The sequence below is a fragment of the Phaethon aethereus genome (genome assembly GCF_964289735.1).
Source record: "Phaethon aethereus genome assembly, chromosome: 2".
NCBI lineage: Eukaryota > Metazoa > Chordata > Aves > Phaethontiformes > Phaethontidae > Phaethon > Phaethon aethereus.
Window position 1 is genome coordinate 121,316,385 of NC_138582.1, and position 27,948 is coordinate 121,344,332.

A 27,948-nucleotide genomic window follows, 5' to 3' on the forward strand; every position below is an offset into this window, starting at 1 on the left:
GGCAGGGCCCGGGGCCGGCCCGAGCCCACGCCGCCGCACCGCACGGCCGCCGCTCGGGAGGAAGAGGAGGGCCTTCACCTGCCCTGTCCCGCCCCGCCCCGCCAGGTGCGAGGTGGAGCAGGAAGCGGCGGCGGTGCCGGAGGGGACCCGCGCCCGCCTCGGCGCCGGGCCCATGCGGGGAAATGGCGGCGGGCCGGGCGCTGGCCACGCTCCTGGTCGCGCTCCTGGTCGCCTCGGCGCAGCTCCTCCAGCGGGAAGGTAGGGACGGGGCGGCTCCCCATTTCGCCACGGCTCTCCCGGTGGGGCTGGGTCCGGCCCGGTGTGCGGCTGGGCTTCGCCTTGCTTTTGTTGTCCGCAACGTAGGCGAGGGACCGGTGACTCTTGTTTTACCTCCGTGTGCTGCTGCTCATTTAATTAGTTATTAAAAGGCGAGGGGGAAGGAAAAGCTGGGGGGATAGAGTAGAATCGCACCCGTAGCGCTCGTCCGGCGAGCTCCCTCGCCCGGGAGGCGCCTGTCGCCGGCGCCGGCAGGCGGGGACGAGCCCCGGGGCTCGCCGGCGCGGGTTTGGCCGGTCGCCTTCCCGGAGCGAGAGTCCAGCCGCGGCTCCGCCGGTCCCCTCCTCCCGGAGGGGGCGGGAGGCGCCCGGTGAAGGCGTCCTGCTGAGCCGGGGTGCTGGGCCGTCGCTTAAAAATCGTCTTGAAATAGAGACATTCAGGTTCGGCACCCGTCGTTGGAACGTTCCGGTTTCTTCCTCTACGCTAGCAAGAGAAACGATTTGATCTTTACGCCCTCGCTTGCTAGGGTGTTGATTATGCGAGTAACTTCACAAAATCTGTCTTTTTTTTTTTTTTTTCCCCCCCGAGGCAGCTGACTTGCTCGTAGGGAGCTGGAGCTCGCAGGACGGTGCTCCGTGTCGGGCCGTGCCGGCGCGTAAGGTGTTTAAGCAAAGAGAATGGTATGACGTACGGAGAGCAAGGGATGAGCTGTACGTGCAGGGAGACAGAACGGCTTGTATGCTCACCTGCGTCAGATAGCCTCGTGGGAGGCTGCCGCTCACTACCAGCACTGTGTCTCTCGAAAGCCCTCGATGCAACCCCATGTATATAACCCGTGAATAATTTTCTTAAATCCTGACTGCGACCCCAAAAGAATTCCGGGGTTCTCCTCAATTTCCAAAGCTGCTTCATTGCAAAAAAAATGCCCATCCTCAAATCTAAACAGTCTGTTTTATAGCTATTTGTCCTGTTAGAGGCTCTTGAAGTGCGAGTCCTTCTGTGCAAAATGACTGCTGAGTTATATGTAGCGGCTATGAATAACCTAAAGAGTCTGATGATGTGAAATGCATGTCTTTTTAACGTTTCTATGACCTTTAATTGCGCTAGTTATGCTGAAGTGTGGCTCACGGCCACTGTTATTATAAACAATACGGTCTAAACGTTGGCTGTGAAATTAGGCAGTGCTGAGGTTTAATTTTCAACCTGTGTAGTCTTTTAAATGAAATATTTGCATTTAATGTATTGCCTCCAAGTCAAGTGAACAACATCTATTTGCCTCTTTAAGCCTCTTCAAAGGAAGAAGAAAGAATATTATACAGTGGTTAATTGTGTGTTGTTTTCAAAGAAAACAAACTCTCTTAAAACCTCAGGTGGGTCAGTGCTAGAAGGAGAGAAGCTAGACTTTCCAAATATCTTGTATTGTTGAAGTAGCTAATGAAAAAATCCTCAGTTGTATCTTTTTTCATACGTAGGTCTAGACCTTCACTGGGAGATGCAGCAGCCTATTAATCATACATTCACACATTATTCCTCACCCGCTGGTCAAACTGTGTCATCAAAATCCTTTGTTCATTTTATTTTTACCCCCATAAATCTTCTTGATGCCTCACGTTAAACTTCATGGGCTTGCTTTTGAGGCACAGTACAGCTCTTTTTGAGCCAATGCCTTTGATTTTTGCTTATTGTCATTATCTGCTCCAGCTTCTTTCCCTCTCGCTTGTTTAAAACATCCAAATGAATTATGCATTCGTGTAGGCATTAAAAAAAAGTTTATACCTGCTTTATACAAGGTGGAGCCCACACCACTAGTTTGATTTGATGTAGTAGTGAGCTGGATACCAGCTCTGTGGTGGCAGTGGGTGCAGGCTGTGTCCCTGGAGAGCTCAGCAAGTCTCCTTTGTGTGTGGTTTTAACAGCTCTTGTTGGGAAGGTGCAGGAAATGGAAGGAAGATGGCGAGTCTGATGAAGAATGTCTAGTCTATCCTTATTGTGCAAATCTTCCTTACAAACAAGATGTCTCTGTGGTCTGGAGCTTTCTTAACCTAATCCAGAAGAACTGGGGAGAGGTATCTCCCCAACCACTGACCTTGTCCTCAGGCAAACCGTAAAGTTTCTCTGTAAGGCAAAGTTAGTAACAGTGAAGTTGCACAAAACACCACTGGTACACCCAGTGGTTTGCTGCCACTGATGGTGGTCCCTCTTCCTACTTCCTTCAGTTCCTTCCTTTCCAACTGCATGCTTCTGCCCACTTGTCCCTCTCCTGCACAAGCCCCACTGCCCCTGTGAACCAGGTCCTCTGTCATCCTGTGGAACTCTAACTCGGTGCCTTCTTGCTCTTTGTGGACCCCCAGCCCCACCCAAAAAAGAAGTGGCTCAGTCTTGGCTGCAGTAGTGGCATGGGTTGGCAGGCTGAAGGTTGCGATGGTGTGAGCAGGACCAGAGAGGGTAACGGTGCATTCCCAGGTTTGTTGGCAAATCTCATGTGCCTGGTGTGTCCTTCATCCCAGTGGGAGTTGCTTTTGTTATTGCACAGCCAAAACTGTTGTTGGAACATTTCTCTGAGCAAAGGTTTGTCCTGAAAACCCAAGATAGTTCAGGTTAAGGTTTTCCCCCACACCCCTACGTATTTGGTAATTTTTAAGGAGTTCCCTTTGCCCTGGTGCTGACGTTGGTACTGGTTCCGCTGTTGCTGCATTTTGGCTGCAAATTGCAACGATCTCCCTTTCAGCAAGGCCAGGTTTAGGCTGTGTGTGCAGAACCACGCAGGAGGTAGGTATGAGGCACGCGTCCCTCTTCTTGGGAACTGGTGATGCTCTGATGGGATGGCTACAGATCTTGGTGTGTCTCTCTCTAAAGCTGTCTCTTGTCATCCTTGATGAAGTCCTTTCTTCTCTCGCCTTCTCCCTCCACCCGTTCCCAGCAAGTACAGTATGATGGCGTTGTCTTTACTGTCCAGTAGGAACGTGCAGGTCAAGCGTGGCTGGTCTTGTTGACTTCAGAGGAGCTTGTTTTTCTTCGGGGTTTTCTTCAGATGTGACTTTATGCATAACTTAAATTATCGAATGCAACATTGGTTAACTTATGTGGAGAACTATAGAAAGAAGTATTTGGTGTAATAGTTGTTCTTAGACGTGGGAGTGTGAATGAAGTATTTGTGTATCTGACCTTTGAAAATGTCTTTTCCACCTAAAACCTTGTTTCTTTAAAGCGCTGATAATGACGTTAGTCAGACTTTTATGATGTCTATGAAACATAAACAAATATTTCAGATTTAAAGTATCCTTATGTGATAAAATCTGCATATGTATTTTGGGGTTTGTCTTTAAAATGTTGTTGTTACAATAAGCGAATTGGCAGATATTGGCGTTGTTTCTTGCTCTACCCTCCAGTTAACTTTTTTCTTGGCAACTGACTGATTTGAGTTATGCGTTTGTCTTAACATGTAAAGCTGCTTCTTTTAATAAAATAAAAAAACCCCAGGCTGTTAGCAGGATCTTTCTGCTGTTCTGACAGAATATAAATAATCGGCCTGTTTGTGCTCCTCTGAAAGCTGGTGGAAGCTAGATTATTTCCATTCTGAATCGCCGTTTGCTCACTTGATTGAGACCTCTCCTTTTAAGACCACAAGTAATGTGCATGAGTATTTGGTTGTACCTTTTCCTTTTTTCTTTTTTTTTTTTTTGTTTTGTTTGCCTCATGCCGTTATCAGTCTGGAGAGTTTTGCTCTCTAGAAAATAAGATGTTTATAGTAAATTACTTGTTTATTGTGTGTCTCAGTTTTGATGCTACTACCTTGAATTTTCCACCAGAAAATACACTTAAATTTTTTTCTCAATTCAAGATTTTTGTGGATTTGAGATGTTTGTTTTTAACAGGTGAGCCTTGTCTGTGTGTGTTTGTCATTTGTTTGGTTTTTTTTAAGTCTGAAAGGATGTAGAGGTAATGTGAAGGCCTAAGTGTGAATGTGAGGTGGTGGGAACATGAAAATATTTGAGGATTAATACAATGAATTGAACTTGTTTTCCATAGCAGCACAAACGATCACCAGTTTGAGTACCCCCACCAGAGCTCCTCAAGTAGGTTGTGGTCTCTGGAGTCTCATCCCAAATTCGAACCATAGCCTCACACTAGCTTCTATGAGGAAAATAACTCTATCCCAGCTGAAACCAGGACAGGTGTGAATGACACTTCTCCAACAGCCATACTCTTGGCCGTGGGGTTACTTGTATGCAGAACTGAAAACACCAACAAATAGCAGCCATTTGTCTAAGAAGTAGCCCAAAAGAGAAGAAACCTGATGTAGTGGGCCAGCTCCTGAGCCTGGCTCTTTAGGTGGCTGGCGAGTTCCTTTATGCCTGGGGTTGTCATTTGATGAGCTGCAGTGGCTCATCAGCCAAAAAATAATTAAAGGGTATCCGGCTGAAAAGGATTGTTTTTTGGCATTGGCTCAAGGCATGGGCTTGAAGGGCTGGCTAGGGGAGAAACGGGGTAGAGGAGTTGCAGGCTGCTGAAGTTTATGTCCACCGTACCACCATGGACTTGTGGCAAGGAGGAAGTTAATTATTCTTCAGCTATAAGATTGCTCTCCCCTCATTTTTATTCTGACTTGTGTGCGTTGTCTTGCTACACGTTAACAGGAGTTTATAGACAGAAATCGGGGCTTGCTTTATGAAATAAGGGAAGAACCTTTCCCCTATGTGATGCCCCATCCCTGGAAAAGTTCCAGGTCAGGTTGGACGGGGCTCTGAGCAACCTGATCTAGTTGAAGATGTCCCTGCTCACTGCAGGGGGGTTGGACTAGATGGCCTTAAAGGTCCCTTCCAACCCAAACTATTCTATCATTCTATGATCGGGTGTCTTTTGGGTCAGTTGTGTTCTGGGTTGTTAATTACTTAAATGAATTCATCTATCTATAAATAATATTGGAATAGAAAAGAAAGTAGGAGGAAAGCTACCGAAAAAATAAAGCTTTGACTTCTTGAAGTATGTAGCAGAATAATTTTCACAAATAAATATTGATGGAGCTCAGTTTATTGGTATAGCCCTTATCACCCAGCTTAATTGATATTTATACATGTATATATGTTAAATAAAAAGCTTTGGAATCCACACCTGCCAAAACCTCAGTCTTAGGCAGAGGCTGAACAACTTTGCACTTAGTTCATTTCAGAAATATTTCATATTAGAAATAGCATGAGGAGCCATCCTTTGCTGAGAACACAGTCAAGACACTTTTGGCTTTGCCTGTGTTGACTGCTACAGCTATGTGTGGACAAGGATATGGTGTTTGCAAATCAGTGTAGATAATAGGTGAGTAACTCTTTTCCTTCTTAATCAGTTTCTCTGTATTGGTCAGATTTGCACTTGCTTTTTGTAATTGCTGATGGCAAAACATGACCTTCTTCAGGTCCTGGGCAGTGACAGATGAACACAAGCTGAGAACAGTGAATGTGCGTGGGGGTGTACCCCTTCATGTTGTGGCCAGTACGGGGCTGCTGGTGGTGCTGGGTTATTGCTGGGGCTGTGCGGGGGGAAGCTGGGTGTTGCTCACTTCTGTCATGAGTGGGCTGTTCCACTGAACTGAGCTCACGGGTGATTTTCTTACTGAAGCAAGGTCTTCCCACTGTCTTCTGCATGCTCCTTTGAGCTCTCCCTTTGGATGCTTTCTGGCCTTGGTCTCCATGCACGAGCTTCTAGAAAGGCTCAGCTGCAACAAAGTGTGTGTTAGGCTGGAAGATATGGGAAAAACTGGCCTTGGACACCAGTTTTGGTTGAACTGGGCTCTTTTTGTGTAACCCTGTGTCCTCTTCCCTTGCTTTTCTTAAGTTTCTGTTAAAGTCTTTTTACAATTCTATATCTTTAATAATTTTTATAATTTATAAACCTTTGCCCAACTGGGGGAAAGACTAAGAAGATGTTACCTTAACAAAGCACTTCCAGCAGTTTCTGGGACGTTAGCTGTCTCAATGATGCTGCTCTGGTATCCCTGTCAAACCTCAGATCTGGAGCAGACAACACACCCGCTGCAGCGCAGGTTGATTTGTTGTAGCCAAACCATGAACCAGTTCCTATAGAGCATCTGGTGACTTTTGGTGGTCTCTTAGTAGGGTTCAGCTGATAGAGCCTGGTCACCATCCCTCAACTTGAAAACTTCTCTGATCTGGTGGACGAGTGGCCGTACACATTTCTCTTGCTCAACATCTGCTTGTGCCACCAGGGAGTGAAGGAAAGGGACGTGGGTTGCCCTGTGCTTAGTAAACTGTTGACTGCTGGCAGTTATGTCAGAGCAAAATCTTGTGTTTCTGTAATAGCTGGTGACAGAGGCGAGGTTCAGTAGCTGAAGCTGGTCAGTGTAGATAGTATTGATGCGACCTTCTGCAAGACCTTTGGGAAGAGCCACCTGAAGAATCATGCCATAACGCCTGGTAGATGTGCATTTCATGTATGTTGGTAAGGTCTAGTCTGCTTCTGAGTGCCCAGGCTGCCAGGAGTGTGGGAAAACAGATTTTTTTTTTTTTTTTTTTTTTTTGACCTATCTCCTATAATGGGGGAAAAGTCTCACCTTTGCCTGTTCCATTGGACACCTTTTAACAACCATCCTCAAGGGTGCCCAGAGACAGCCTGCTTCAAGCTGTGCCTTTTGATTTCTTGGGGAACAAAGCGAGCGTGGTTACTCACTGTCAGCAAACTTTTATTTTGAGAGCTACAATCACACCCGCATTTTGGAGTTGGCCCTGGTTTTTCTGGGTCTGTGAGACAGCAGGCTACGAGGAGTGAAAAGGAATGATGTGAAGTTCCTAAGAAGTGAGAGACAAAGAGCTGTTGGCAGGATGTTTGGCATGGGAGTGATCCCTGATTGTGAAATGTGCTTTTTCCACCTTCCTTAACCAGAGCCAAGACTGAAGAGCTGCTCAGACATGCTCCAAGATGCTGTCCTCTTGCTGGCTTACATCAAAGTAGGGATAAACTGTGCAAGCAAACACCCCTTTGATCAAGGGAGGCTCCTGCAGTGGCTTGTGTTGTGTCTTAGCATTCCTTGTGACAGCACAACACTTTCTCGTCAAGTTTTGCAGACCCAAGTATCGTACATTTTGCATGTTGCATGCGAATTGGTGGTCAGCTTGCAGGCAGCATTTGCTGAGCTCTGTGTCTCACTTCTACAGAAGCAACAAAACTTCGTATCTGTAAAATAATAATTAAGAAAAGGCAGCTCAGAGTCACCATTCTCCTTTATGTAATTACAGCTAAGTGTCTTTTTTTTTTGCTGCTTTTGGTGAAGAAAACTTCTTTTAAAAATGGCTGTTACACAAGTTATATGAGTGTGTTAATTATCATTCAAAAGGTTCTAGAGAAAGGGATAGAAGTACTGAAATTTATAATAACTTTTTTTTTAAGTTACTTTAAATCTGAAGGTACTTTATTTCTGTTAAGACATTACAAATTAATGAATTAACAACTTTTGAGTGAGCAACCTTGTTGGCCTGGGGTACTGACAGACCTTCTCTGGTGAATTGTGCTGGGTTGGCTTGTAACATTACTCCGCAAGAGGTGTACACTCTTCCTCCCTGATGAGGAGGAGAACTGGATGTGTGACTTCTCGCCTGCTTCGCATCCCCATCCTGGCTATCAGTTCAAACCATCAGTGAAGATTAGGGGGCTGTACTGTGGTGGCTGAGGAATGGATAGTCTCTCCCATGTGCCCTCTCCTGAGATGTGGGTGGTTACCCTGGCATAATAGTCACTGGCAGCATCTATCTGTAAGTGTTTACAAGCTTTGCAGATCTTAAGCTGTAATCATCTGGGTGATTCCCTGAAAGCAATCCTTTCACAAAATATGGACCTTGTATCCCAAGCAAGTGTGGTATTGGAAGACAGGTCCAAACATAAGGAGATCACTGAGTAACGTAGACAGTAGTTAGTTTACATTTTAAATGTAAACAGAGAACCTGTTTGCTTTATAAAGTCCGACAGGATTTCAGCAGCTGTAATTTGTGATTGTGCTCGTTATCTCCATTTGCTGCTCACAGCACCAGTTAGTAGGTGAGAAGAGTATAAATGGTGTATGGCTCCCTGACTAACTTTGCCAAGGGCTTGAAGAATGTGAAGGCAGTTACCTGGATGGGTAATGGCTCTGTAATGGTACCCATTGCAGGTGGAATTGGAGGAGTGGATGATGCTTGGGCAATCGGGTGCTGTAGTTAACTGGACAGTTGATTCAAATTGACAAAGATTCAATGAGGGAGATACAAAATGTTTGAGTCGGCAAAGCAGGGAGACTTTTACTCTTTTAAATATTCTTTGACCTGCTGTTGGCAAATTTGGGCTGACTGTGCAGTGAATTGTGTTGGAGGGGATGGGGAAATGGATGATCAGGTGCAGCTGTTGGTGTATCTCTTAGCTGAGCCATTGGGGTGTTTGCTTGGGATGCGTGAACTGGAGCCTGTGATCCCCATCATGGAGGAGACAACCTTGAGGTTTCCTCGCTAGGTGAAGGGTGTTTTGGATGGATTGCTCTGAATGTGTCCTGCTGATGCTGCTGTCTCCTGTGCCAAGGCCATCCATTAGATCAGGGAGAGGAGCTCGTATGGCTTGAAACTGAAATAATTCAGCTTATGGTTGGGTTATTGTGTTAATGAGCTGTACCCTTTGCTTCCCACCGTCTTGCCATGATCCTTGCAATAGACTATGTGTAGTGGAACAACCTCAGCAGGCTACAAGCATGCCTATGAGCCAGCATCCCTGCAAGAGCTCAGAAGAGGCGCTGAGCTGTAGAGGCAAACAGTGCCATGGTTCCATCCCTGTCCCGAGGCGGTGGCACGAAGTGCTGCGGTGGACAAGCCCATTCTCCGGAGAGGTGTGTTGGTTGTGTGGGTTCAGATCCCCCTCAGGCAGAACAGGAGTTTGGATCCAGGAACTTCATATCCGGAGTGAGTGTTGCTGCTACTCGTCTTCTGCAGCAGCCCGTCTCCTCCAGCTGCCGCCCGCTTATGAATGGTGTCTGAGTCAGCCCCATCCAACTGTTTTTTATTAAAAATGGCTGTAGTGGAACAAGCCCACAATTTAACCAGAACGAGCAAACCAACAGGTTTTGTACATTATTTTGGGATAAACTAACATCTGGGATTTTTTTGTTGGTCACTCTTGTGGACTTTGGTTTCTTGGTCTGTCTGGGGTTTTTTGAATGTTTTCATCCATCCAGTGAAGTCCTGTGACACAATCAATAGATTCTTATGGATAAATTGCTGCAATAAAATGCAGCCCTCTAGTCAAAACTAGTTGGATTCTGTTCTAACTCCTATTTTGTTTAGCAAAGCACTGTACATAGTCATAAAAATTGCTGTCCTGCCAAATCCTTTCCTTGAACGTACGTATGCACACGCTCTGTGAGTGCCACTGGCTCTACTCTTCTCCAGCTGTCTTCTGCATTGGACCTCCCTCTTGTATAGGGAAAATGTCCTTTTGGCATTTATATATACATATTAAATACTAAGAGATTAGTGTCAGGTGCAACCGCTGTAGATAAATTTAGGCTAAACTCTGTGGTGTAATCCAATTCGTTTTGCACTATGCAGATTATTTCTAACTCAAGGTGGAGAGCTCTGAGCAATAAAATTGATGAAAGGTTTAGAAAAGTCATGCTGTTGAGAAAAAGCTAGCCAAGATGAGTTTGTGCAGAGAGAGGAACATTACTCTAGTGATTAAGGGATGGCGTGATGAGACAACTGTCATGAAGGCGCAGTCTCAAACGAGGATGAGCAGTCGTGAAATCCAGTTGCGGCAGGGAAGATGCAGATTGAGATTAGAGCAGTTGAATAAATAGCCAAAGGAGGCTACAAAACTCTAATTGGTTAGAGGAAAAAAATTTAGGGTGAGATCAGATGCTTACGTCAGCCTGTGAACCAGGTCGGGACTGGAGGCTTCAATTCTGACATCTTCTAGCCCAATGATTTCATTGTTGTGTAGACAGAGTAGATCCAGCTTGGCAATGCTGCTGCTTGTTGGTTTGGATATCCTGTGTGTCATCCCTGTGCAGCATTAACGAGGCGTAGAAATTCCTTCTTTACAGGAAATGTGTAGAGTTACTGGTAATCCTAATAAAAAGGCATGCATTGGGAATCATAGGCAAAGACAGATTAGTGTGAGTCACGAAGGGACTCACTCATGTTTATAAAAGCTCTGCAGTAAAGGTGCTTTTTAAGTAGTCTCTCTATTCTGCTGAGTGTGTGTGGCTATAGTTTGGGGGTTTTACCGTTTAGTCATTTATTTTTAGTGACTTTGGGATCACTGGATATACTTTCTGCATGATTCTTTTTTTTTTTCTATTTTTCCTATGAAAATGAGATTTGATGATAGTCTAATGTAGTTTAGCACATGCCTAGTAGCTGACTGCTGTGTTGACCTTGTAGCACTGTGCTCTTATTTCTTGGCCAAAATGATTGTCTGTGGAGTTTCTTCTTAGCAAGCTGTTTGCTTATGCAACACTCTAGCTTGGTGTCTGTCCTTGTGTGGGCTTCTGGCAGAAAACTTTGCTGACCCTGACTGGGTATAGATCTGCATCCTTGTTGCCTACTGGGATGCTGATGTATTGATCATTGCAGCACTTCTGCGATTTTGGGCAGGTCCTGTTTTGGAAAGCTGAGGCATGGACAATGTCCATGCTGGAAAGTGATACTGAGATCAAATGGATGTGACTACATGGTCATGAAGTCCAGAAAAGGGTTGGGGCGGCAAAAAACCCAGGCAGCAGAAGTCAGGCCTTTCAAGGGCTGGGGAAGGCAATACTTTGTTTTGACCCGTGTAGGAAGGCTTTGCTAATTTCAAAACGCCGTTCAAAATGTTGAAAATTTCTCTTCCATGGTTTCAGCTCAGGGCATTTGTTTTGTTTTAAAGCTAGTCATGTGCTTAAGGTTATGCTTAAATTTAATCCTTGTGACCAAAAATGGCCTGGAGCCATGCACGAGCATTTGGTGCGGAAGTGGTGTCTGTCAGTGGCCCTGGTGCGTTTCTTTGTCCTGCCAGGTTGAACGTATGGTTGTGCTGGCCCAGGGATGGGAAAAGGGACCGTGGTAACTGAACAGAAAGTGAGGAACAGACTTTTCAGTAATACTTATAAACTGTAGACGAGTGTGACAATTACCATATGCAAGAAAGAAGTCTCTGTTGTCTGTAGTAATTAATTATTGGTATTATGCTGTTAACACTTCATACCTGGATGACATAAACATCAGAAAAATGATGACCATCATGGTCAAAGGGCATTTTGTGCTCAAAATGTGATAAATATAAAAACCCCAAAAGAACCCCAAAAACGTCCAATGGTATGGAAGACAAAATGCTGGGCTAGGCTGGAAATAGTTGTTTCACTTTCTCTTCTGAAAACTGCTTCCTCCCAAAGAACGAGGAGGAGCCGCCCTGGTTGTTGGCTTTACTTTACTCCTTCCTTTTCCCCACTCTGCAGAAGTTGCCCCTGTAATTGTCCCCTGTGTCATTGCGCAAGGTAGTTCCTAGCCTGTATGGTTGGTTTGGGTTTTTTCCCTCCTCTGGGAAAACCCAGATTGAAAACCTCTGCGAAAGCGTTTCAAAGGCAGAAATGCAGACGTCAAGTAGTGCCAGCCGTTGGAAGAGGTGAGAGAATTCAGTGTAGGCTTTCAGGTTGGAGGACTGTCCTTTTACTTAAAAGCTGTAGGAAAGTTACGCAGTGACCAGGTTCTCAGTAATGGTATTACAGGGTTAGTAAACTCACTGTTACAAGTATGTGCAGAAGTTTGGCAAGCCTCATGGTGTTTGAGGTTTTCATTTAAAGCCTTTGATCCTGGAGGCAAATAGGTAAGGCAGTTTCAAGGGCTTGCTACCGAGTCTTTTGACTCCAAGATTGTGTAGAAAAGCCAGAAAGGCTGGAAGAAGACTCAAGACCAATAAAACTCAAACAAAAACATGATGGAGGTATGTCTTCAAGTACTCTCTTCTGCCCTACTCCCCCAGCAGTGAGAATTTTGATGCACGGTGTTTGCAACCCTAGAGCTGCAGTCTTCCCAGTGGCAGGGAAGGATGATAGCCCGTGGTGACCGCTCAATCCCCAGGGCTTTTGCAATGCATTGCAATGAAAGTCAGGCCCTGCAAAACCATGAGATTGCTGGAAAAATCAGGAGAAGTTATAAGGGAGGTTTAAAAACAGGACAGGTGGTTTTTGTGAGAAATTGAGTCGCTAGTGCAGTACGCTTCTCTCTGTGGTTGCGATGGCTAAAGTTTTGAGTTGGGTGGGTAGGTTGGTTGAGGGTCTCTGGCATGCTCATCTGCCACGAGAGGGCTCTGCCAGTCAAGGGTTCCTATGGTGTGCTCAGCCCTGCTCCCCACAACCCTCACCAGGTGAGCCCTTGGGTCTCTGGGCTTTGGCCAGCATCCTGACCACCACTGCGGCAATAGCAGCTGGCAGGGACCAGGCTGGATGTTTAGATGCTCAAGGGATGGTGAGCATCTGGGCAGAGCCCTGCAGATGTGCATTTCTGAGACAGCTGCTCTCCCAGGGAGCTGCACTGCTGGGTTTGCTGGGGTCAGCCTCTCTTTATTGGGGTGAGTGAGCAAGAGCATTCCCAACCTGGCATTCGGGCAGAGCTTTGTCATGCAGCAGTGTGATGGCCCACTCAAAGAACAGACCTTTTTGAATGGACTTGAAGTACCCTTATTTCTAGATCTCTTTTTTTTTTTTTTAACACACATAATTTTTTTTTTTCCATAAACACTAAAAGCACAAGTGCTGTAGACACTATGATTGTATCTTCCATACACTGAAATAAGGAAGGGAGAGTAGTGAAAAGAAATGGCAGAAAACCCTCCAACTGTCTGTCTGTCAACAAAAATCTGTCCTCAGATTTTTCACCTGGGGCTGGAATACAGTTGACTTCAATGCAAACTTTATTGGCTTCAGCCAGGGCTGAGCTCCATCTTTGCTAAGCATCAGACTGATAACTTTTCCAGTCATCTTGAATGTCCAGTCAGTGCTCCTTCGTGTCTTATATTGCGTGTATATTTTTACAAGACAGTCAGGTTTGATCCATTTGTTGATAGACTGCTACCCATAAAATAAGATTATTCACCAAGCATTTTATCCTGTGGCTCCAGTATTTCCTGTGAGAGCTGCTTCTGCAATCAGTAGTGATTTAGGATGGGTTGAAATCTGTGAAAATTGCTGAGGCTTTTATGTATTCCCCAAAAGCCGTAAGTCTATGATGGTCAAGCCAGCGATTTTGAAAGGAACACCTGAGCTACTTTTTATATGTGAAATAAATAATGCTGGTGAAGGTAAACTGGAGCTGAACTGGTCCTACACAAATCCCACGTATACCTCTGGGCACATGCAGCAAACAGATTTCTGTCATCTGTGCTGGCCTGGAAGAGCTGAGGCATTTCTGTAGGTCCAACACCAGAGACTTCAGAGACCGTAGATGCTAGTGTTCCTTCTGACAATGGGGCAACTATAGGGATGTGTGGAGAGGCTGGTGATATTCGTACATGCTAGTAACAAAACACTTTTTTTTTTTTCTCTTTCTTAGCTTCCTTTACGGTCTCCCTTCATACAGTGGACAACATCACAGTTATGATTAAACTGAGACCCGGTGTTTCACCAAGCTGTCAAATTCGTTTTAATAAAAACGTCATCAGGTCTGAACTCAAGATAAAGCCTGGGGAGAATGTGACTTTTACCTTCACTTGTAGTACTCCAGAGAAATATTTCATCATGGAAATTCAGAAAAATATTGGTAAGATACAGGTTTTAAAATTTTTTCCTCAATGGTAGTTTTCCTCCAGTGAAACCATTTAGTCCTTTGTAACATCTTTGTTATTTTTGGGGTGATGTTCAAGGATAGTTCTTTTCACATTTTGGGGTTTTATTCATATGATTCATGCAAATAGTAATGTTCACAATATTTCATGATATATTTGTAAGATGCACTTGTGATATTTCTTCTTTTAAGTTGGAGCCTAGACATAGATTGAAGTATGCTTATTTTTAGTGTCCAGCTTGAAATACCAATAATTTGGATTTTTCAGATAAAAGTTTTCTAAGTTTTCCCCAGAATCCTGCAGTGGCAGTTGTTGTTCATCACTTCTGCAAAGTCTGGCGCCCAGGTTGTTTATCAGGGCACCAAGGAAACAAAGATACAGCTGATGGCAAGCAGTGGAAAATTTAAAGATGAATGATTTGCCAGGAATTCTCTGAGCAAGATGGGGTAAAATTGGTTCTCTAGATCCCTGATTTCTAGCTCTCCTGACATTGCGTTTCTCCCTTTTGCCCATTCAGTGCTCTACCCTATTCACTAATACCTTCTAAATTCTTCACCAACAAGGCGGGAGTACTAGAGACAATGAATCCCTTCCCTTAGTCAGCCTGACTAAAGCAGGTTTATCCTGTCTACTCTATGGGTTAGAAGTCCTGTTTAGAGGTCGCATGTGAGACTGTTATAGGAGTGTCTTTTAATGCATGTAGAGGAGAAGTGTAACCTAAAAATTGTGAAAATAGCAATGGAGGGGAAAGTATCCAATTCCTCGTTTACTTGAATGTTTTCCATGAATCTGTCATGGCTGTTCTCTCTCTGCGTTTAGACTGTGTGTCAGGCCCGTGTCCCTTTGGAGATGTTCATCTTTACCCACTGGGGCTACCTCGCCTTAACAGGACTTTCATCTGGGACGTGAAGGCGAGTACAAAGACTGGACTTGAACTGAAATTTTCTACCCCGTGGCTAAGACAGATTGAACCAGGAGAGATGTGCCCAGATTTTGTTAGCTACAACATTAACAGCTGTATTGATAAGGCCATAGTCAACATTGGCACCTTCTGCAGGAACGGCTCGGTGTCTCGTGTCAAACTGCTTGGAGGAGTCATCATGTCTGTGCACCTCCCGTGGGACTCGCCTCTCACCACCTCGGGCTTCAGCATAGCTAACAGGGCTTCCATAAAACGTAAGTACAGAGTAGTGTTTCCTCATCTGTAATCACCTCACGCAGATTGCAGCAGAATTAAACCTTTCTTCTCGGGTAACCTTCTAGTTTTGATGCTGCTATTCCTAACTCCTTTCAACTTCATCTTTTATAAAAGCTATTGTATTTTTTTTAGTTTGGTAGCTGGTGCTCGTCTGGGGTCAAAATATCTTAGTTTGATTTATTAATAATTATGAAAACTGTTGTGTTGCTGCTTTCAGTGCACATTACTCATTTTCAATCTCTTTAAACTTCCTAAAACTTAAACATACCTGCCTTGTTTTTATGTTTTCAGCTAGGTGAGACTAGATAGAATAATTAGAATAAGCCAAGAGAGTTCTTTGCTGATTGCAGTGTGTAGTTGGGTCTGTTTATTTTTAAATAAAGCTTCCTTAACATGCTGGAGCCTCAAACCAGCGCCTCTTGAAGAGAGAGGAAGGTGGGAAAAGGGGAAGCAGTACCTGGAAGGTACATGAGCCTGCTCAAATACAGCTATCTGTTTCAACCTGCACAGTAACATTAAACATTGTGTAATAATCTTCTTAAAATAGCTGGAATATTATATATCAGCCAGTGGGTTACTTTATGATCTCGTGACAAACCCTCTTTGGGAGATGTCCTTGCTCTTTACTTGAATTCTAAGGTTGTTGCCATCAGTTATAAAAGGGACCTGGTCCGGCTTTGAGCTTCTAGAACACAAGTTTTTGTAACTCCTGGCAGTCTTAGCAGTTGCACATCATTGCTGGAGTCCTAGAGAGAGACCATAATCTCTGTTTACTCAATTTCATGCTACCATGAGTCATCCAAGCATGAAGAGTCTTACACAGCCTCCATGGTTCGCAGTCATGTTTTATCAGGCGTATTTGAGGCTCTTTGCTGGCATGCTTTTGCTAGATCAGGGAGGTTTTTGGACGGAGAGCTCTGTGCTGGTATAAAAGCCCACATCTTTTGTTTCTCAAAACCAGTGAAGCAGAAGCAGCTGTCAGGCTGCGTGTTTGCTTTTGTAAAGCCAGGACCAGAGGTAGGAACTAGGATCTTTCCTTTCCAAAAAATAAAGGCCTCTCTGTCCACATGCTTGAAAGGTAAGCCCACTAAGCTAAAAATGCAGTATTAATATATCCCTGAAGACAAAAGCATCAACTCGAGTATATATTTTAGTCTGAGGGTTTTGTAATAACCTAACCTGTAGCTGAAGTGGACAATCTCGTTGTCAAAACAAAAATATTTTGCTGCTGGGGTGTCACGTGCACCAATGTGATGTCTTTAAGTGCAGCTTGTTTTGTCCGGTTTTTTTCCCCCCCTTCATGTTTTAGGGTTGTGCATTATTGAATCCATTTTGAAGAGGGAGTCTTCAATCACCCTGATGTCCCCAAACTACCCGCTGGGCTTTCCAGAAGACGAGCTCATGACATGGCAGTTTGTGGTTCCTTCCAACATGAGAGCAAACGTGTTTTTCCACAACTACAGCCTCTCCAACTGTGAAAGGAAAGAGGAGAGGGTAGAGTACTACCTCCCCGGCTCCCTCAGCAACCCAGAGGTGTTCAAGCTGAGCGACAGCCAGCCTGCCAATATTGCTGGCAGTTTCAACCTGTCCCTGCAGGGCTGCGATCAGGATGCCCAGAACCCGGGCATCCTCCGCTTGCTCTTCCAAGTCATCGTTCAGCATCCGCAGGTTGATGAGAGTAAGTACCTGCCTGCCCCTTCTGTTGCTTTTGCTTACAGATGCCTGGGCTGAGCACCATAAGAAGATTGATACTGGCGTGGTTTTTTTTTTGTCGTTTTTCTTGAACTTTGGACCCTCCTTGGGTTTAAGGAGGTGGGTTGCCAAGCAACACTGAGGCCTGTTGTACTGCCCTGGGTACCACCGGCCCTTGCTATGGCAAGGCGGATGGCAATACTGAAATTTGTAATTTGCAACAGAGTATAAAGCTCCATTGTAGATTTTACCCTGTAGCTTGTAAGTGGAGAGTTCCTTTCCTTTTCCAGTGCCTGCATCGTGTAACTGAAAAATGTCTTTAATACCTGCAGTATCTGGTCTTGCACGTTGTATTAACAAAGCTAAGCACTGGCTAGCTTTTCCTTGCAACTCTGTTCCCTCTGGGGTTCCAAACCAGCTATCAGGCAAGGACCATAACTGCTTGGAAACATGTCACTCCCTGTTCTCCAGTACAGAAATAAAATTCGAGCTTATTCAGACAGTTTTGTTTTTAACTGTAAGATTCAACATTTTAAAGGTAATTCTTAAAATGTGACCCCAGGTTTCTGCTCTGTACGTAAGCAGTCATGCTTAACCTGGTGAAACTTGCTGTCACAGCTAGTCAGGATCCACAGCATGAACTGGTGAAATTGGAGATATAAAATTGTCTTCATACTACTAATGGCATCAATGTTCATTTCTTTCATAGAATCATTAAGGTTGGAAAAGACCTTTAAGATCATCAAGTCCAACCGCCAACCCACCACCACCATGCCCACTAAACCGTGTCCCAAAGTGCCACGTACACATGGTTTTTGAACATCTCCAGTGATGGTGACTCTACTACCTCCCTGGGCAGCCTGTTCCAATGTTTGACCACTCTTCCTTTCTTCCTGCCTCTGAGTTTTATTTTGCTTCCTAGGGAAACCTGAACATCTTCTAGTGTGAAGAAGTTACACTAGACATGGAAGGTGTCAATAAGATACTCCAATGATAATATCCCTTACGCATTTGGGTGTTCTTTAGACTTCTTGCTGCTTGCTGCTGCACTAGAGAAAATTTTTTTTTTCTGTTTTCTTGCCCTAAATTCAGACAGGCTTAACACAATGACTTGTAATACCACAGCATCTATCTAAAAACAGAAATAAAAGGCCTGGCTAGGTAATGAGCTATGAAATATCTGATTTATCCTCTGACTTCTTAGCTTCTGACCTCAGTTCATATGGTGGAGGTTAGTAGTAAAGGTGCCCTCACTGCAGAGGAGCAGGCGGAGGGGAGTCTGTATTCTGGACTGCCACTGCAGCAGGAGCTACTTAGAGGCTTTCTAAGTCATTTTAGAGGGATTGAAGTTTGAATGGCCTGTATCTCAAAGTCATGTGTCCAGAAAGGGTCTGTAGCATCTCACTGCTGTAATTCTCAGTTCTTTGTCTGGTCTGGCTCCATTCACGAACAGCAAATCCTCCTGAAATTGTTGTTAACCAAATCATGTTTGCTTGCATTTATTGTGTGTGGCACCTTGGAAGCCAGAGTGAGTGAAAACATTGTATTCAGTTAATCAGCTTTATCTCCCATCTGCTTTGGAAAGCAAAGAGGAATTTTAATATATTTATGGCCACTATACAAGATGATAATCACCTAAAAAATAAAAAAAACAGGTTGTCATATATTGAATGAAATGCAGGTAATAAACCACTTGGATTTAAGAGACAACAGTGGGTTCCCTAGGGATCTAATAGGATTTAATGAGTAATTTTGTAGTTATATAAGTTCCATCAAAGATTCAAATTCAGCCCTCAAGACAGTATTGAAACTTTTATTTTAAAAAAAGAAAAACAAAAAATGCCATCTGCAGTGTGGAAGTTAAGCGTGGCTTTTATGCAGATACCAATGCATTTTTAATATTCTCAAAGCTTCCCAAAGATTTGGGTATTCCACAGCTGTCTGTGGTGCTTGTCATTAAATAAGAGGAAAATATAGCTCTTTCCAATCAAAATAATTTCTTGATTTAACCCTCTCTGTGCTTAGCTGCTGCAAAAAACCCAGACCTCTGATGTACAAGTAACCTTGTGGTAGAAATCTTGGGTTCTGTGCTTAGTTGTGGCAATGACTTCAAGATTTCCACCTGACCTCTTGCCTTTTTGTGTGTCTGATTTTCCACACAGGAGAAAGTTATTTTATTCAGCTTTTGTTTATGCCTTTGAGTAATAATAGTGTATATATATTTTTTTTTTTTTTTTTTTTTTAATTTTTAAAGTCCTTTATAGAACCATAGAATCACAGAATGGTTTTTGTTGGAAGGGACCTTAAATACTGTCTAGTTCCAACCCCCCTGCCATGGGCAAGGATACCTTCCACTAGATCAAGTCGTTTTCTTTGACATCAGAGACCCATGCCTTGTTAACAGCATAAGAATGCTCTGTGGATCCAATATCTATCTTTGCACATGATAGTTAATATTTGTGAGCTAAGCTACAGCCATAATCTTCAATTTTTTTTCCTCTTTCCGCCTTTCAGATGTTCTGAGTATTTGCAACTGCCATTAGCTTACATGGGTGAAGGTGTTTGTCATCCCTGCTTACCCCTGTTGTTCTGACTTGCTGTAGCAAGTCATCTAGGATATCACAGACTTGCAGAATGGCAAGGGACCTCTGGAGATCATCTGGTTCCAACCCTCTGCTCAAGCAGGATGAGACAGGACAGGTTGCCTAGGACCGTGTCCAGTTGGGTTTTGAGTATCTCTAAAGACTTCACAATTTCTCTGGGTAACCTGTTCCAGTGTTTGAACACCATTGCACTAATTTGTAATCTTTTTTTATGTTTAAGCAGAATTTCCTGTATTTCAATTTGTACCTCTTGCCCTGTCACTGGGTGCCATTAAGAAGAGTCTGACACCATGTCACTTACACACACATGTGCACACACCCCCCGAGCCACCTTCTTCAGCTAAACAGTCCCTGTTCTCTCAGTCTCTTCTCCTCTGAGAGATACTCCAATCCTTCAAGCATCTTTGTGGCTCTTTGGCCTTACTCCAGTACACCCATGTCTCTCTTATACTGGGGAGCCCAGAACTTGACCCAACACTTGACGATGTCTCGCCAGGGCTTTAGCAGAGGGTGAGACTCACCTTGCTCAACCTGCTTTCTAGCATGGTCTAGGAAGCTGGTGGCTACCTTTGCTGCAGCGGCACGTCACAGGCTCATGTTCCGCTTGGTGTCCACCAGGACCCCCAGGTATTTCTGCAAAGCTGCTTTCCAGCACCACTTCTGCAAACTAGCTGAGGGTGTGCGCTCTCCCACTACTGAAAATGTTAAGCAGTTTGGACCTCAGTACATGCCTCCTTAAGCAGATCTTTGAGCTGAATCTCACTATTTGAGAGAGGGTGCCAGGAATGATGGTCACTGTGTGCACCTGGACACCTCAGGTCCAGTGAGCTCAGAGGACATTACAAGGCTTCCTGCAGCAGCCTGTGTGTGGCCGGGTATGGGGAAAGGGGTGGACTGCAGCAGAAGTGGTGGCTGGTGTTGAGGAAGGCAAAGGTGCTCTTTACTTTTCAGGGTTAACTCTGCCAGCTCTCAGGTTTGCTTTTTACAGCTAGTCAGAAAATATTTCTGGAAGAACACTTTTGGGCAATGAAAGGTAAGGGCAGTGTGGTGGTTCAGTCATGCTGTGGAGGGAAACCAGTCTAGCAAGGCACGGTTCTCAGCCTTCCCACCAGCATGGTGACAGACTTTGATAATTTGTGGCATCTTTATGTTTTTAACTGCCAAACAGAAAGGACTTTCAGGAAGAGTCTTTGAAGGCTCCAGTAACCTTCATAACGACTGCCAGCACTTCTGCTGAACTGTAGTACTTGGCAATTAGTTCCCTTTTGAACCATATTGGTACTTGCATTTAAATTAGCTTAATCTTTAACTGACTTCAGACAACCAGATGTGCTTAATTACGGCCTTTGGACAATTTTCTTCAGCTTGGCTTTGAAAAACCTAAACTAACAAAAAATTAGCTGAGATGGCAATCTTGCAATAAATACAAAATTTCAGAATGGAGAACCTTTTTCTGATAAACTGTTGTGTGATTGGTAGAACTGACTTTAAAAGAAATACAAGAAACTTCTTAGGGAAAACAAATCTAATGTAGTTGGCTGAGCTCCTTACCTTCTAGCCCCCTTTGAACAGGTTAGGCTATCATGCATGTTACCCTGTTGATAACTGCAAAGTGGTGGGGAGATGGGTTTTGTGTGAGGAAAGCCTCAAACTTCTAAATTAGAAGCATGATACGATATGCTTGAGTTTGTAATATGCTGATGGAAAGAAATAAATAATGCTTTCTTAGCTAATAAAGAAATAGCTATAACAGCTGCTCGTCTAATAGGATGAGAAGAGACAGAGGAAGTTCTGCTTCACGCCACGCTTCTTGCCGGTAATTGCTCTGGGATGTTTTTGTTGCAGATGTCACCCATCTGGTCGACCTGAGCAAGGAGTGGAATATGACTGTAACGATACACTTTGAAGGGTGGCCCAGCCGCATTCCGCTCATGTCTGAACCAATGTGCCTGATCTGTAAGGATCCTCGCACCTGCGACCGCGTCTTGACTTTAGTGTCTGGCACCGTCTACAAGATCTCCTTTCTGTGCAAGGACTTGTCCCGTCTGAGGATCACAGCTGAAAAAGGCATAAGTATGACAAAAGTGGCTTAACATTGTTTCCTAGGGAATGCTTCTGTGTGCTTTTCCCCAGCAGTCAGCCAAAACTTCTCTCTCACTTGGGCTTTAAGTAGGGTGTGGTTGGAAACCAGGTGCTGGCCAGATGGGAGATGGGTACAGTGAATCTGGAGATGACCTTGTTGTTCACTACGTCATTCTACTTTTAAAAATAGAAACTGCGTAGCTACTCCTAGAAAGGAAAGGACAGAAGGCACCTAAGAATCTTCTTGCTGAGAACTGCAAAACAAGGAAACAGAGCATGAGAGCCATAAATCTGCCCTTGAAAACATGGGACCAACGTTGCCATCAGGAATGCATCTTGTGCTGCTTGCATAGAATCACAGAATAGTTTGGGTTGGAAGGGACCTTTAAAGGCCATCTAGTCCAACTCCGCTGCAGTGAGCAGGGACATCTTCAACTAGATCAGGTTGCTCAGAGCCCCGTCCAACCTGACCTGGAATTCTTCCAGGCATGGGGCATCTACCACCTCTCTGGGCAACCTGTGCCAGTGTTTCACCACCCTCATGGTGAAAAATTTCTTCCTCCTATCTAGTCAAAATCTGCCCTCTTTTAGTTTAAAACCACTACCCCCTGTCCTATCACTACAAGTCCTGCTAAAAAGTCTGTCCCCATCTTTCTTAGAAGCCCCTTTAAGTACTGGAAGGCTGCAAGAAGGTCTCCCTGGAGCCTTCTCTTCTCCAGGCTGAACAACCCCAACTCTCTCAGCCTGTCCTCATAGGAGAGGTGTTCCATCTCTCTGATCATCTTTGTGGCCCTCATCTGGACCTGCTCCAACAGGTCCATGTCTTTCCTGTGCTGAGGGCTCCAGAGCTGGACGCAGGACTCCAGGTGGGGTCTCACCAGAGTGGAGCAGAGGGGCAGAATCACCTCCCTCGACCTGCTGGCCATGCTTCTTTGAATGCAGCCCAGGATACGGTTGGCCTTGGGGGCTGTGAGCGCACATTGCCGGCTCATGTCCAGCTTTTCATCCACCAGTACCCCTAAGTCCTTGGCAGGGCTGCTCTCAACCCCTTCATCCCCCAGCCTGTATGAATACCAGGGGTTGCCCCGACCCAGGTGCAGGACCCTGCACTTGGCCTTGTTGAACCTCATAACGTTCACATGGGCCTACTTCTTGAGCTTGTCTGGGTCCCTCTGGATGGCATCCCGTCCCTCAGGCATGTCAACCGCACCACTTGGCTTGGTGTCATCTGCAAATTTGCTGAGGGTGCCCTCTGATTCTATTGTCTGTGTCATTGATTAAGATACTATGTGCATTTGGTGTAGGATTTTTCCCAAATGCTTTCAACTGCCACTAGAGAATGTATCTGAACCTTGGCTAGTCTGCAACTGTGTCCCAGTCAGCAAGTGATATAGCAAAAGTAATATCTCAAGTTGAGAGATTTTGAATATGTTTGTATCTGTTAGTTTCTTTGGTGTCCTGCACCCTTTTAAGGACAGATCTTTAACTAAAAATGATATGTATTTGGGTAAAGATTACTAAGAGAGGATATTTTTTCAGGTAAATGCTTATCTGGGTCTGTAACACAAAACTGACAGTACTCTGTGTGTGTGTACTCTGGTACACAGGAGAACTTGCTTTTCCTAGATATTTCCTCTACAAGAAAAATACAACCCTTGAGACTTGTTCTTGTGATTTCAGGCTGTGTCGATCTTCGGTGGTGTCAGAGGAAGATCTATTCCCTTTCAGTGGCCAAGGCTATTACCCAATTGCCAATTCGACTGCATAAGTTTATTTGGAAGCTCTTGGCTCCCGATCTGATCAATATAGAAATTACGTCTCCATCCTTAAAACTTCAGCAACACGTCCCAGAGCAGAGGTGCAACACGAGCTACAGTTACAGCATCGTTAGTGCCACCCCAGAGACCGAGTTGAATGTTGGTGTATTCTGTCCTGGTGGATCCATTGAAAAGATTCAGTTGAGGAATAATATCACCATATCCTTAAAAACTTTTGGTAAAGGATTCTTCAATGAGTCTAACCATCAGGATCTAAAAATGTCTTTTGTGCCACATATTAAAGGTAAGGTAGTGTTCTGTACTACTTTTTTGCACAGTGTTGGATCTCTCAGTATGCTTATTAGAGTACATATGGATAAAGAGAAATAAGAATCAATTCTTTAGATTCTAGTCCTGGAGCCATTGCTAGGATCAATCTTTATCTGAATCAGTGAGGTGGTTCCTGGAAGAAGGAAGGAACTTTGTACTCTAGGTGGTAGATAGTTGATTGTGGGAAATTCTGCAGATATATCTGTGCTAATTGTGATAATTACTGATGTGGGAGGGGATGATAGGTGAGTTGTATTGCTGGTACTGAGATGCGGGTGACTGTATAAATTTGCTAGTCCCAGGTATAAGTGATGGTATAAATACAGAGAAGAAAGACCAGATAATTTTACATGCTGAAAGAGAAGGCTTTAAAAAGGGGGGGGGGGAATCAAAACTTAATTTTTCATTCCTTTTATTCTTTTCCTTTACTACAGATGAGTGCACATTCACTGTGAGTCCAGATCAAAAAGCTAAAGTTTACTTGCAGACTCCCAACTGGCCTTATGGTCTGCCTCCTTATGTCTCGATATCCTGGTACGTCGTTGTGCCCAGAAAGCAAGTTGCCCGCCTCGGGTTCTCCAAGGACCGCATGGGCATTGCTTGTGAGACAGGCCGTGCCTATGTCAACATAAAGGAAGAGACTTTGGGGGCAGAGGAGACCGTGCGCCGTGAGGACGAGCTTCTGCCCGAGCCCCGAAATATGTATCATGACTTCTGGGTAAATGTCTCCAACTGTAAACCTGTGCATAAGATGCAGCTGACCTTGCAGTTCTGGGTGGCTTTTGCTGACAAGCAGATAGGTGAGTCCTGTAAGGTGGTGGTGGTTTGCTTTCCACTTGTTTCCTTGCTTTCCCTTAGGGGAAATGAGGAAATGGATGCTGGTCCTCCTTGGGTTTGGGACTTGAGATCCCCGTCTTTGGAAATACCTGTCCCTCAAAAATGTCTGAGAGTTACAGCTGGGTACCTCTAGAAGCTGGGGAAGAAGGAGGGGTTTTAATGTGGTGGGGTTTTTTTGTGGGCTTGGGGTGGGGGATGTTGGGTTTTTTATGAGACGGAATTGCAGGGCTTGGGGGGGAGTAAGACTAGATTATTTTTTTATATACATTTAATTTAGCTTTTTTAATTGGAGATCACAGCCAGAACGTATAAGAAAATCGTGATGTTTTTCCCTCCCAAGGTCACAGACCTGGTGAACGACTTGGGATTTGATTATGCAAACTTATTCATACAAATAATCCTTACTTCATGTTAGCAGTTCAATTCATCTCAGTGTTCACATGAGCAAAGAAATCATCCCTGGGACAGGTCTGACCATTTAGTGGAGAGTGCCCTGATGACTAACAGCAAAATCTGCATTCTTGTTGTCCTTCATCTCCCTGAAACATAAATAGGTTTAAAAAAAAAAAGAGGGAGACACATTTTTAGGGGAGGCTTTGCTTAGGTAATTTGCTTCATATTTGCACTTCACCTGTGGGAGACTGCTGTCTGTAGAAGTATTGGCTACACAGGCTAGAACTGAAACAGTATCAAATTAATTTCTAATTTTTTCTTCTTTTTTCCTTTTTTTGTAATGTATACTTTTAAAACATGCGTACACATGGACTTTCCTGATCAATTTTATGACTCCTAGAAAGCACCAGGTCAACACAACTTGTGTATTTCAAAGGAAAGGATGGTTTTGAGGGGAAGTTGGTGAAATGTCACTATTTCCTCTGTTGAATCCCTCTCTCTCTCTCTCTGCACTTTCTCCTCTTCCCTACCTATTCAGCCAGAGGCATGTGAGATGCTGCAGGTAAGTTTAGCAGCACATGAGCTGTATTGAACTCTTGGAGGTGGGATGGTTTGGTTGGGTTTTTTGGTTGTGCTCCACTGCTAGCAGCACGAGTTTGGCATTGCTTGGCCTCCAACCTCTGGGAAATGGCGTGTGTTGCCCCGCAGTGAGCATGGCTCCGAAACCCCTGCTCTGCAGGCAGCTGGTATGCTTAGAAACTCTTGAGGAGGTTCAAACCCAGGCAGCTTTTAGGAGAAAGCTGGATGTTTTCTCTGTCTTGCTTAGTGTCCTTGTACCTTGTCTGTTTGCAGACCTAGGAGTTATACTTGCTGTGGTGGCTGGGGCTGGAGTTCTCATGGCTATTGGACTGACTGTGTGCTGTGTTAAGAAGAAGTAAGTTCATAATTCAGCATGTGTAACTTAACAGTTCAAGAAGGCATTTTGGGAGAGCTGCTAGGCCCTCTGTTTCACATGTTGATACAGATCCCTTGAACAAAAGTCTGAAGCATGAGGTAGGCAATGGTGGTGGGAGATAGGCAATGGTAGTGGAAGTAGTGTGACTCCAGGAATGCTGCTTTACCATAAATTGAGTGACTCCGAGTAGAGCAGCAATTCCTGGAGTCACATTACTTCAACCCCCAGTGCATTGCCTACCTTGGCCTTAGCACAGGCTTCTGGCTGTACTGTAAGTAAGGTATTGGTTGAAATTCTTCAGCAATTCCTGTGAAATGAAATAGCAATGAATGTGGCTGCTGCACATATGACTCTAGACAAGACTTTGTTCCAAGAAGCTGTAAACTCACCCAGATACACTAGGAGCTATCTTTCATCTACACAATCTCCAGCAGCTTCTCCTGGAGTTAGCACATCAAGTGGGAGCATTTTTCTGAGATGAGCCCTTGGGGAGAGAACTGGGTTTTGCAAAGCAAACATGCATAGTATTACTTATGCAAGTGGAGTCTTGGGGGTTTCTGATACATGTGTGCTCAGTGCTGGCAGTGGTGATTGGGTCCTGAAGCTGTAGAGCTGGAATGAATTTGTGGAATATGATGACTAGAGCAGTTATGAGCACACTTGTCTGCCACACAGAAAAGACTTTACAAATACAGGCTTAAAAATCTTCAGCTTAGCCTTTGGTCTTTCCACTTTGGGGATGGTCGCTTCAGAAAGTGCAATGAAGAAAAGATCATTGGACTTTCACAGTGGACCCACTACCTCACTCATCTTCAGTAACGCTCAGCCTTGTTTTGGGAGGTTATGATGGCTTTTAGGTCCTGTTAATGTCTGTGGATGTTGGGAGACTCGGTACACTGCACAGCTGGGACCCCCATGCCTGGGAGGCTGTTGGAGTTAATCTTGCAAACCCCAGGGTCAGCAGAGCAGCAGTAGGTAACCAAATAGCATGAAGTTATTTTCTGCTCTGTTAAAAAAGCGTGCCTAGACTAGAGTTATTTTTCCTAAGATTGCAAGTAAAGCCTTAAATCCAGGTAGCGTGGCTGGGATGGGTAAAAACAGAAGCTGTTGTTACTGAGCTCAAACGTACCAGCCATGTGGTGTTTCTGACTTGTTAACAATTTCAACTCTGTAACAGGAAGAAGAAAAGCCAGAATCCCATGGTGGGAGTGTACAATGCTAATGTGAATACCCAGGTGCCTGGAAAACAAGGCTTATTCACAAAAGGGAGGAAAAACAATGAGTCTCATGTCTATGCAGTTATTGATGATGCTATGGTGTATGGGCACTTGCTGAAGGAATCCAACGGCTCAGTTGCTCCAGAAGTTGATGTGTACCGGCCTTTTGATGGACCCATCGGTAGCTTGCCACCTTCTCCACCTCCATTCTCCTTCAGAAAAGACATTAAACGCTCTTCTAACACTGAGGAACCTCCACCTCTGACGGACACAGACCATGACACTTACACATTTGCTCATCAGAAGTCAGGGCAGTTGGAGGACAATGGAGATACAAATGAAAAGAAGAATGGGGATATGTCCTTGCTGGAAAATAAGGAACAGGATGGTTTAGTGGAGTAATTATATACCAGGTATAGCAGTTCCCTGTGGAAATACAGTGTAAGGACAGGAGTCTAGGAAAAAAAAAGCCTGAAGAGGAGTGTTGTTTTTAAACATGTTTTGATGTTGTGTTGTGTGTGTTTTCAATTGTTGTGTGTGGGTTTTTTTTTTAAACTTCCGCTTGGTAGCTTTCCATTTTAGAGTGAACGTCTAGCAAACTCAAAACCAGTTGAGACACTCCAGGACTTCATGCAATTCTGGTTGTGAAACGGGTGGCAAAGGTACACTCCTGCTTTTTATTATAAAGACATCAGGAAAATTATTTCCTAACTGCCAGCTTAAAACTGTGGCAATTAATAGGGTAGGGAGAGTGTTTTGTCCAGTATTTCCTCCTCTCAAGTCATTTGTTTGAGTGTTGGTTGGTGGCTCTTGGAAGACATAGGCT

The 27,948-nt window shown here is 44.4% G+C and overlaps 1 protein-coding gene across 1 annotated transcript; it reads left to right on the forward strand.

The window, feature by feature from the left end:
* CDCP1 (CUB domain containing protein 1) lies at window positions 1-27,524 on the forward strand (the record flags this gene model as incomplete). Its single annotated transcript, XM_081996389.1, has 9 exons — window positions 1-258; window positions 13,827-14,033; window positions 14,878-15,234; window positions 16,566-16,934; window positions 21,397-21,624; window positions 23,314-23,694; window positions 24,155-24,520; window positions 25,803-25,884; window positions 27,083-27,524. Exons 1-9 carry the CDS (start codon window positions 183-185, stop codon window positions 27,522-27,524), a joined length of 2,508 nt encoding a protein of 835 aa, XP_081852515.1. The 5' UTR covers window positions 1-182.
* Between the last annotated feature and the right edge of the window lie 424 nt (window positions 27,525-27,948).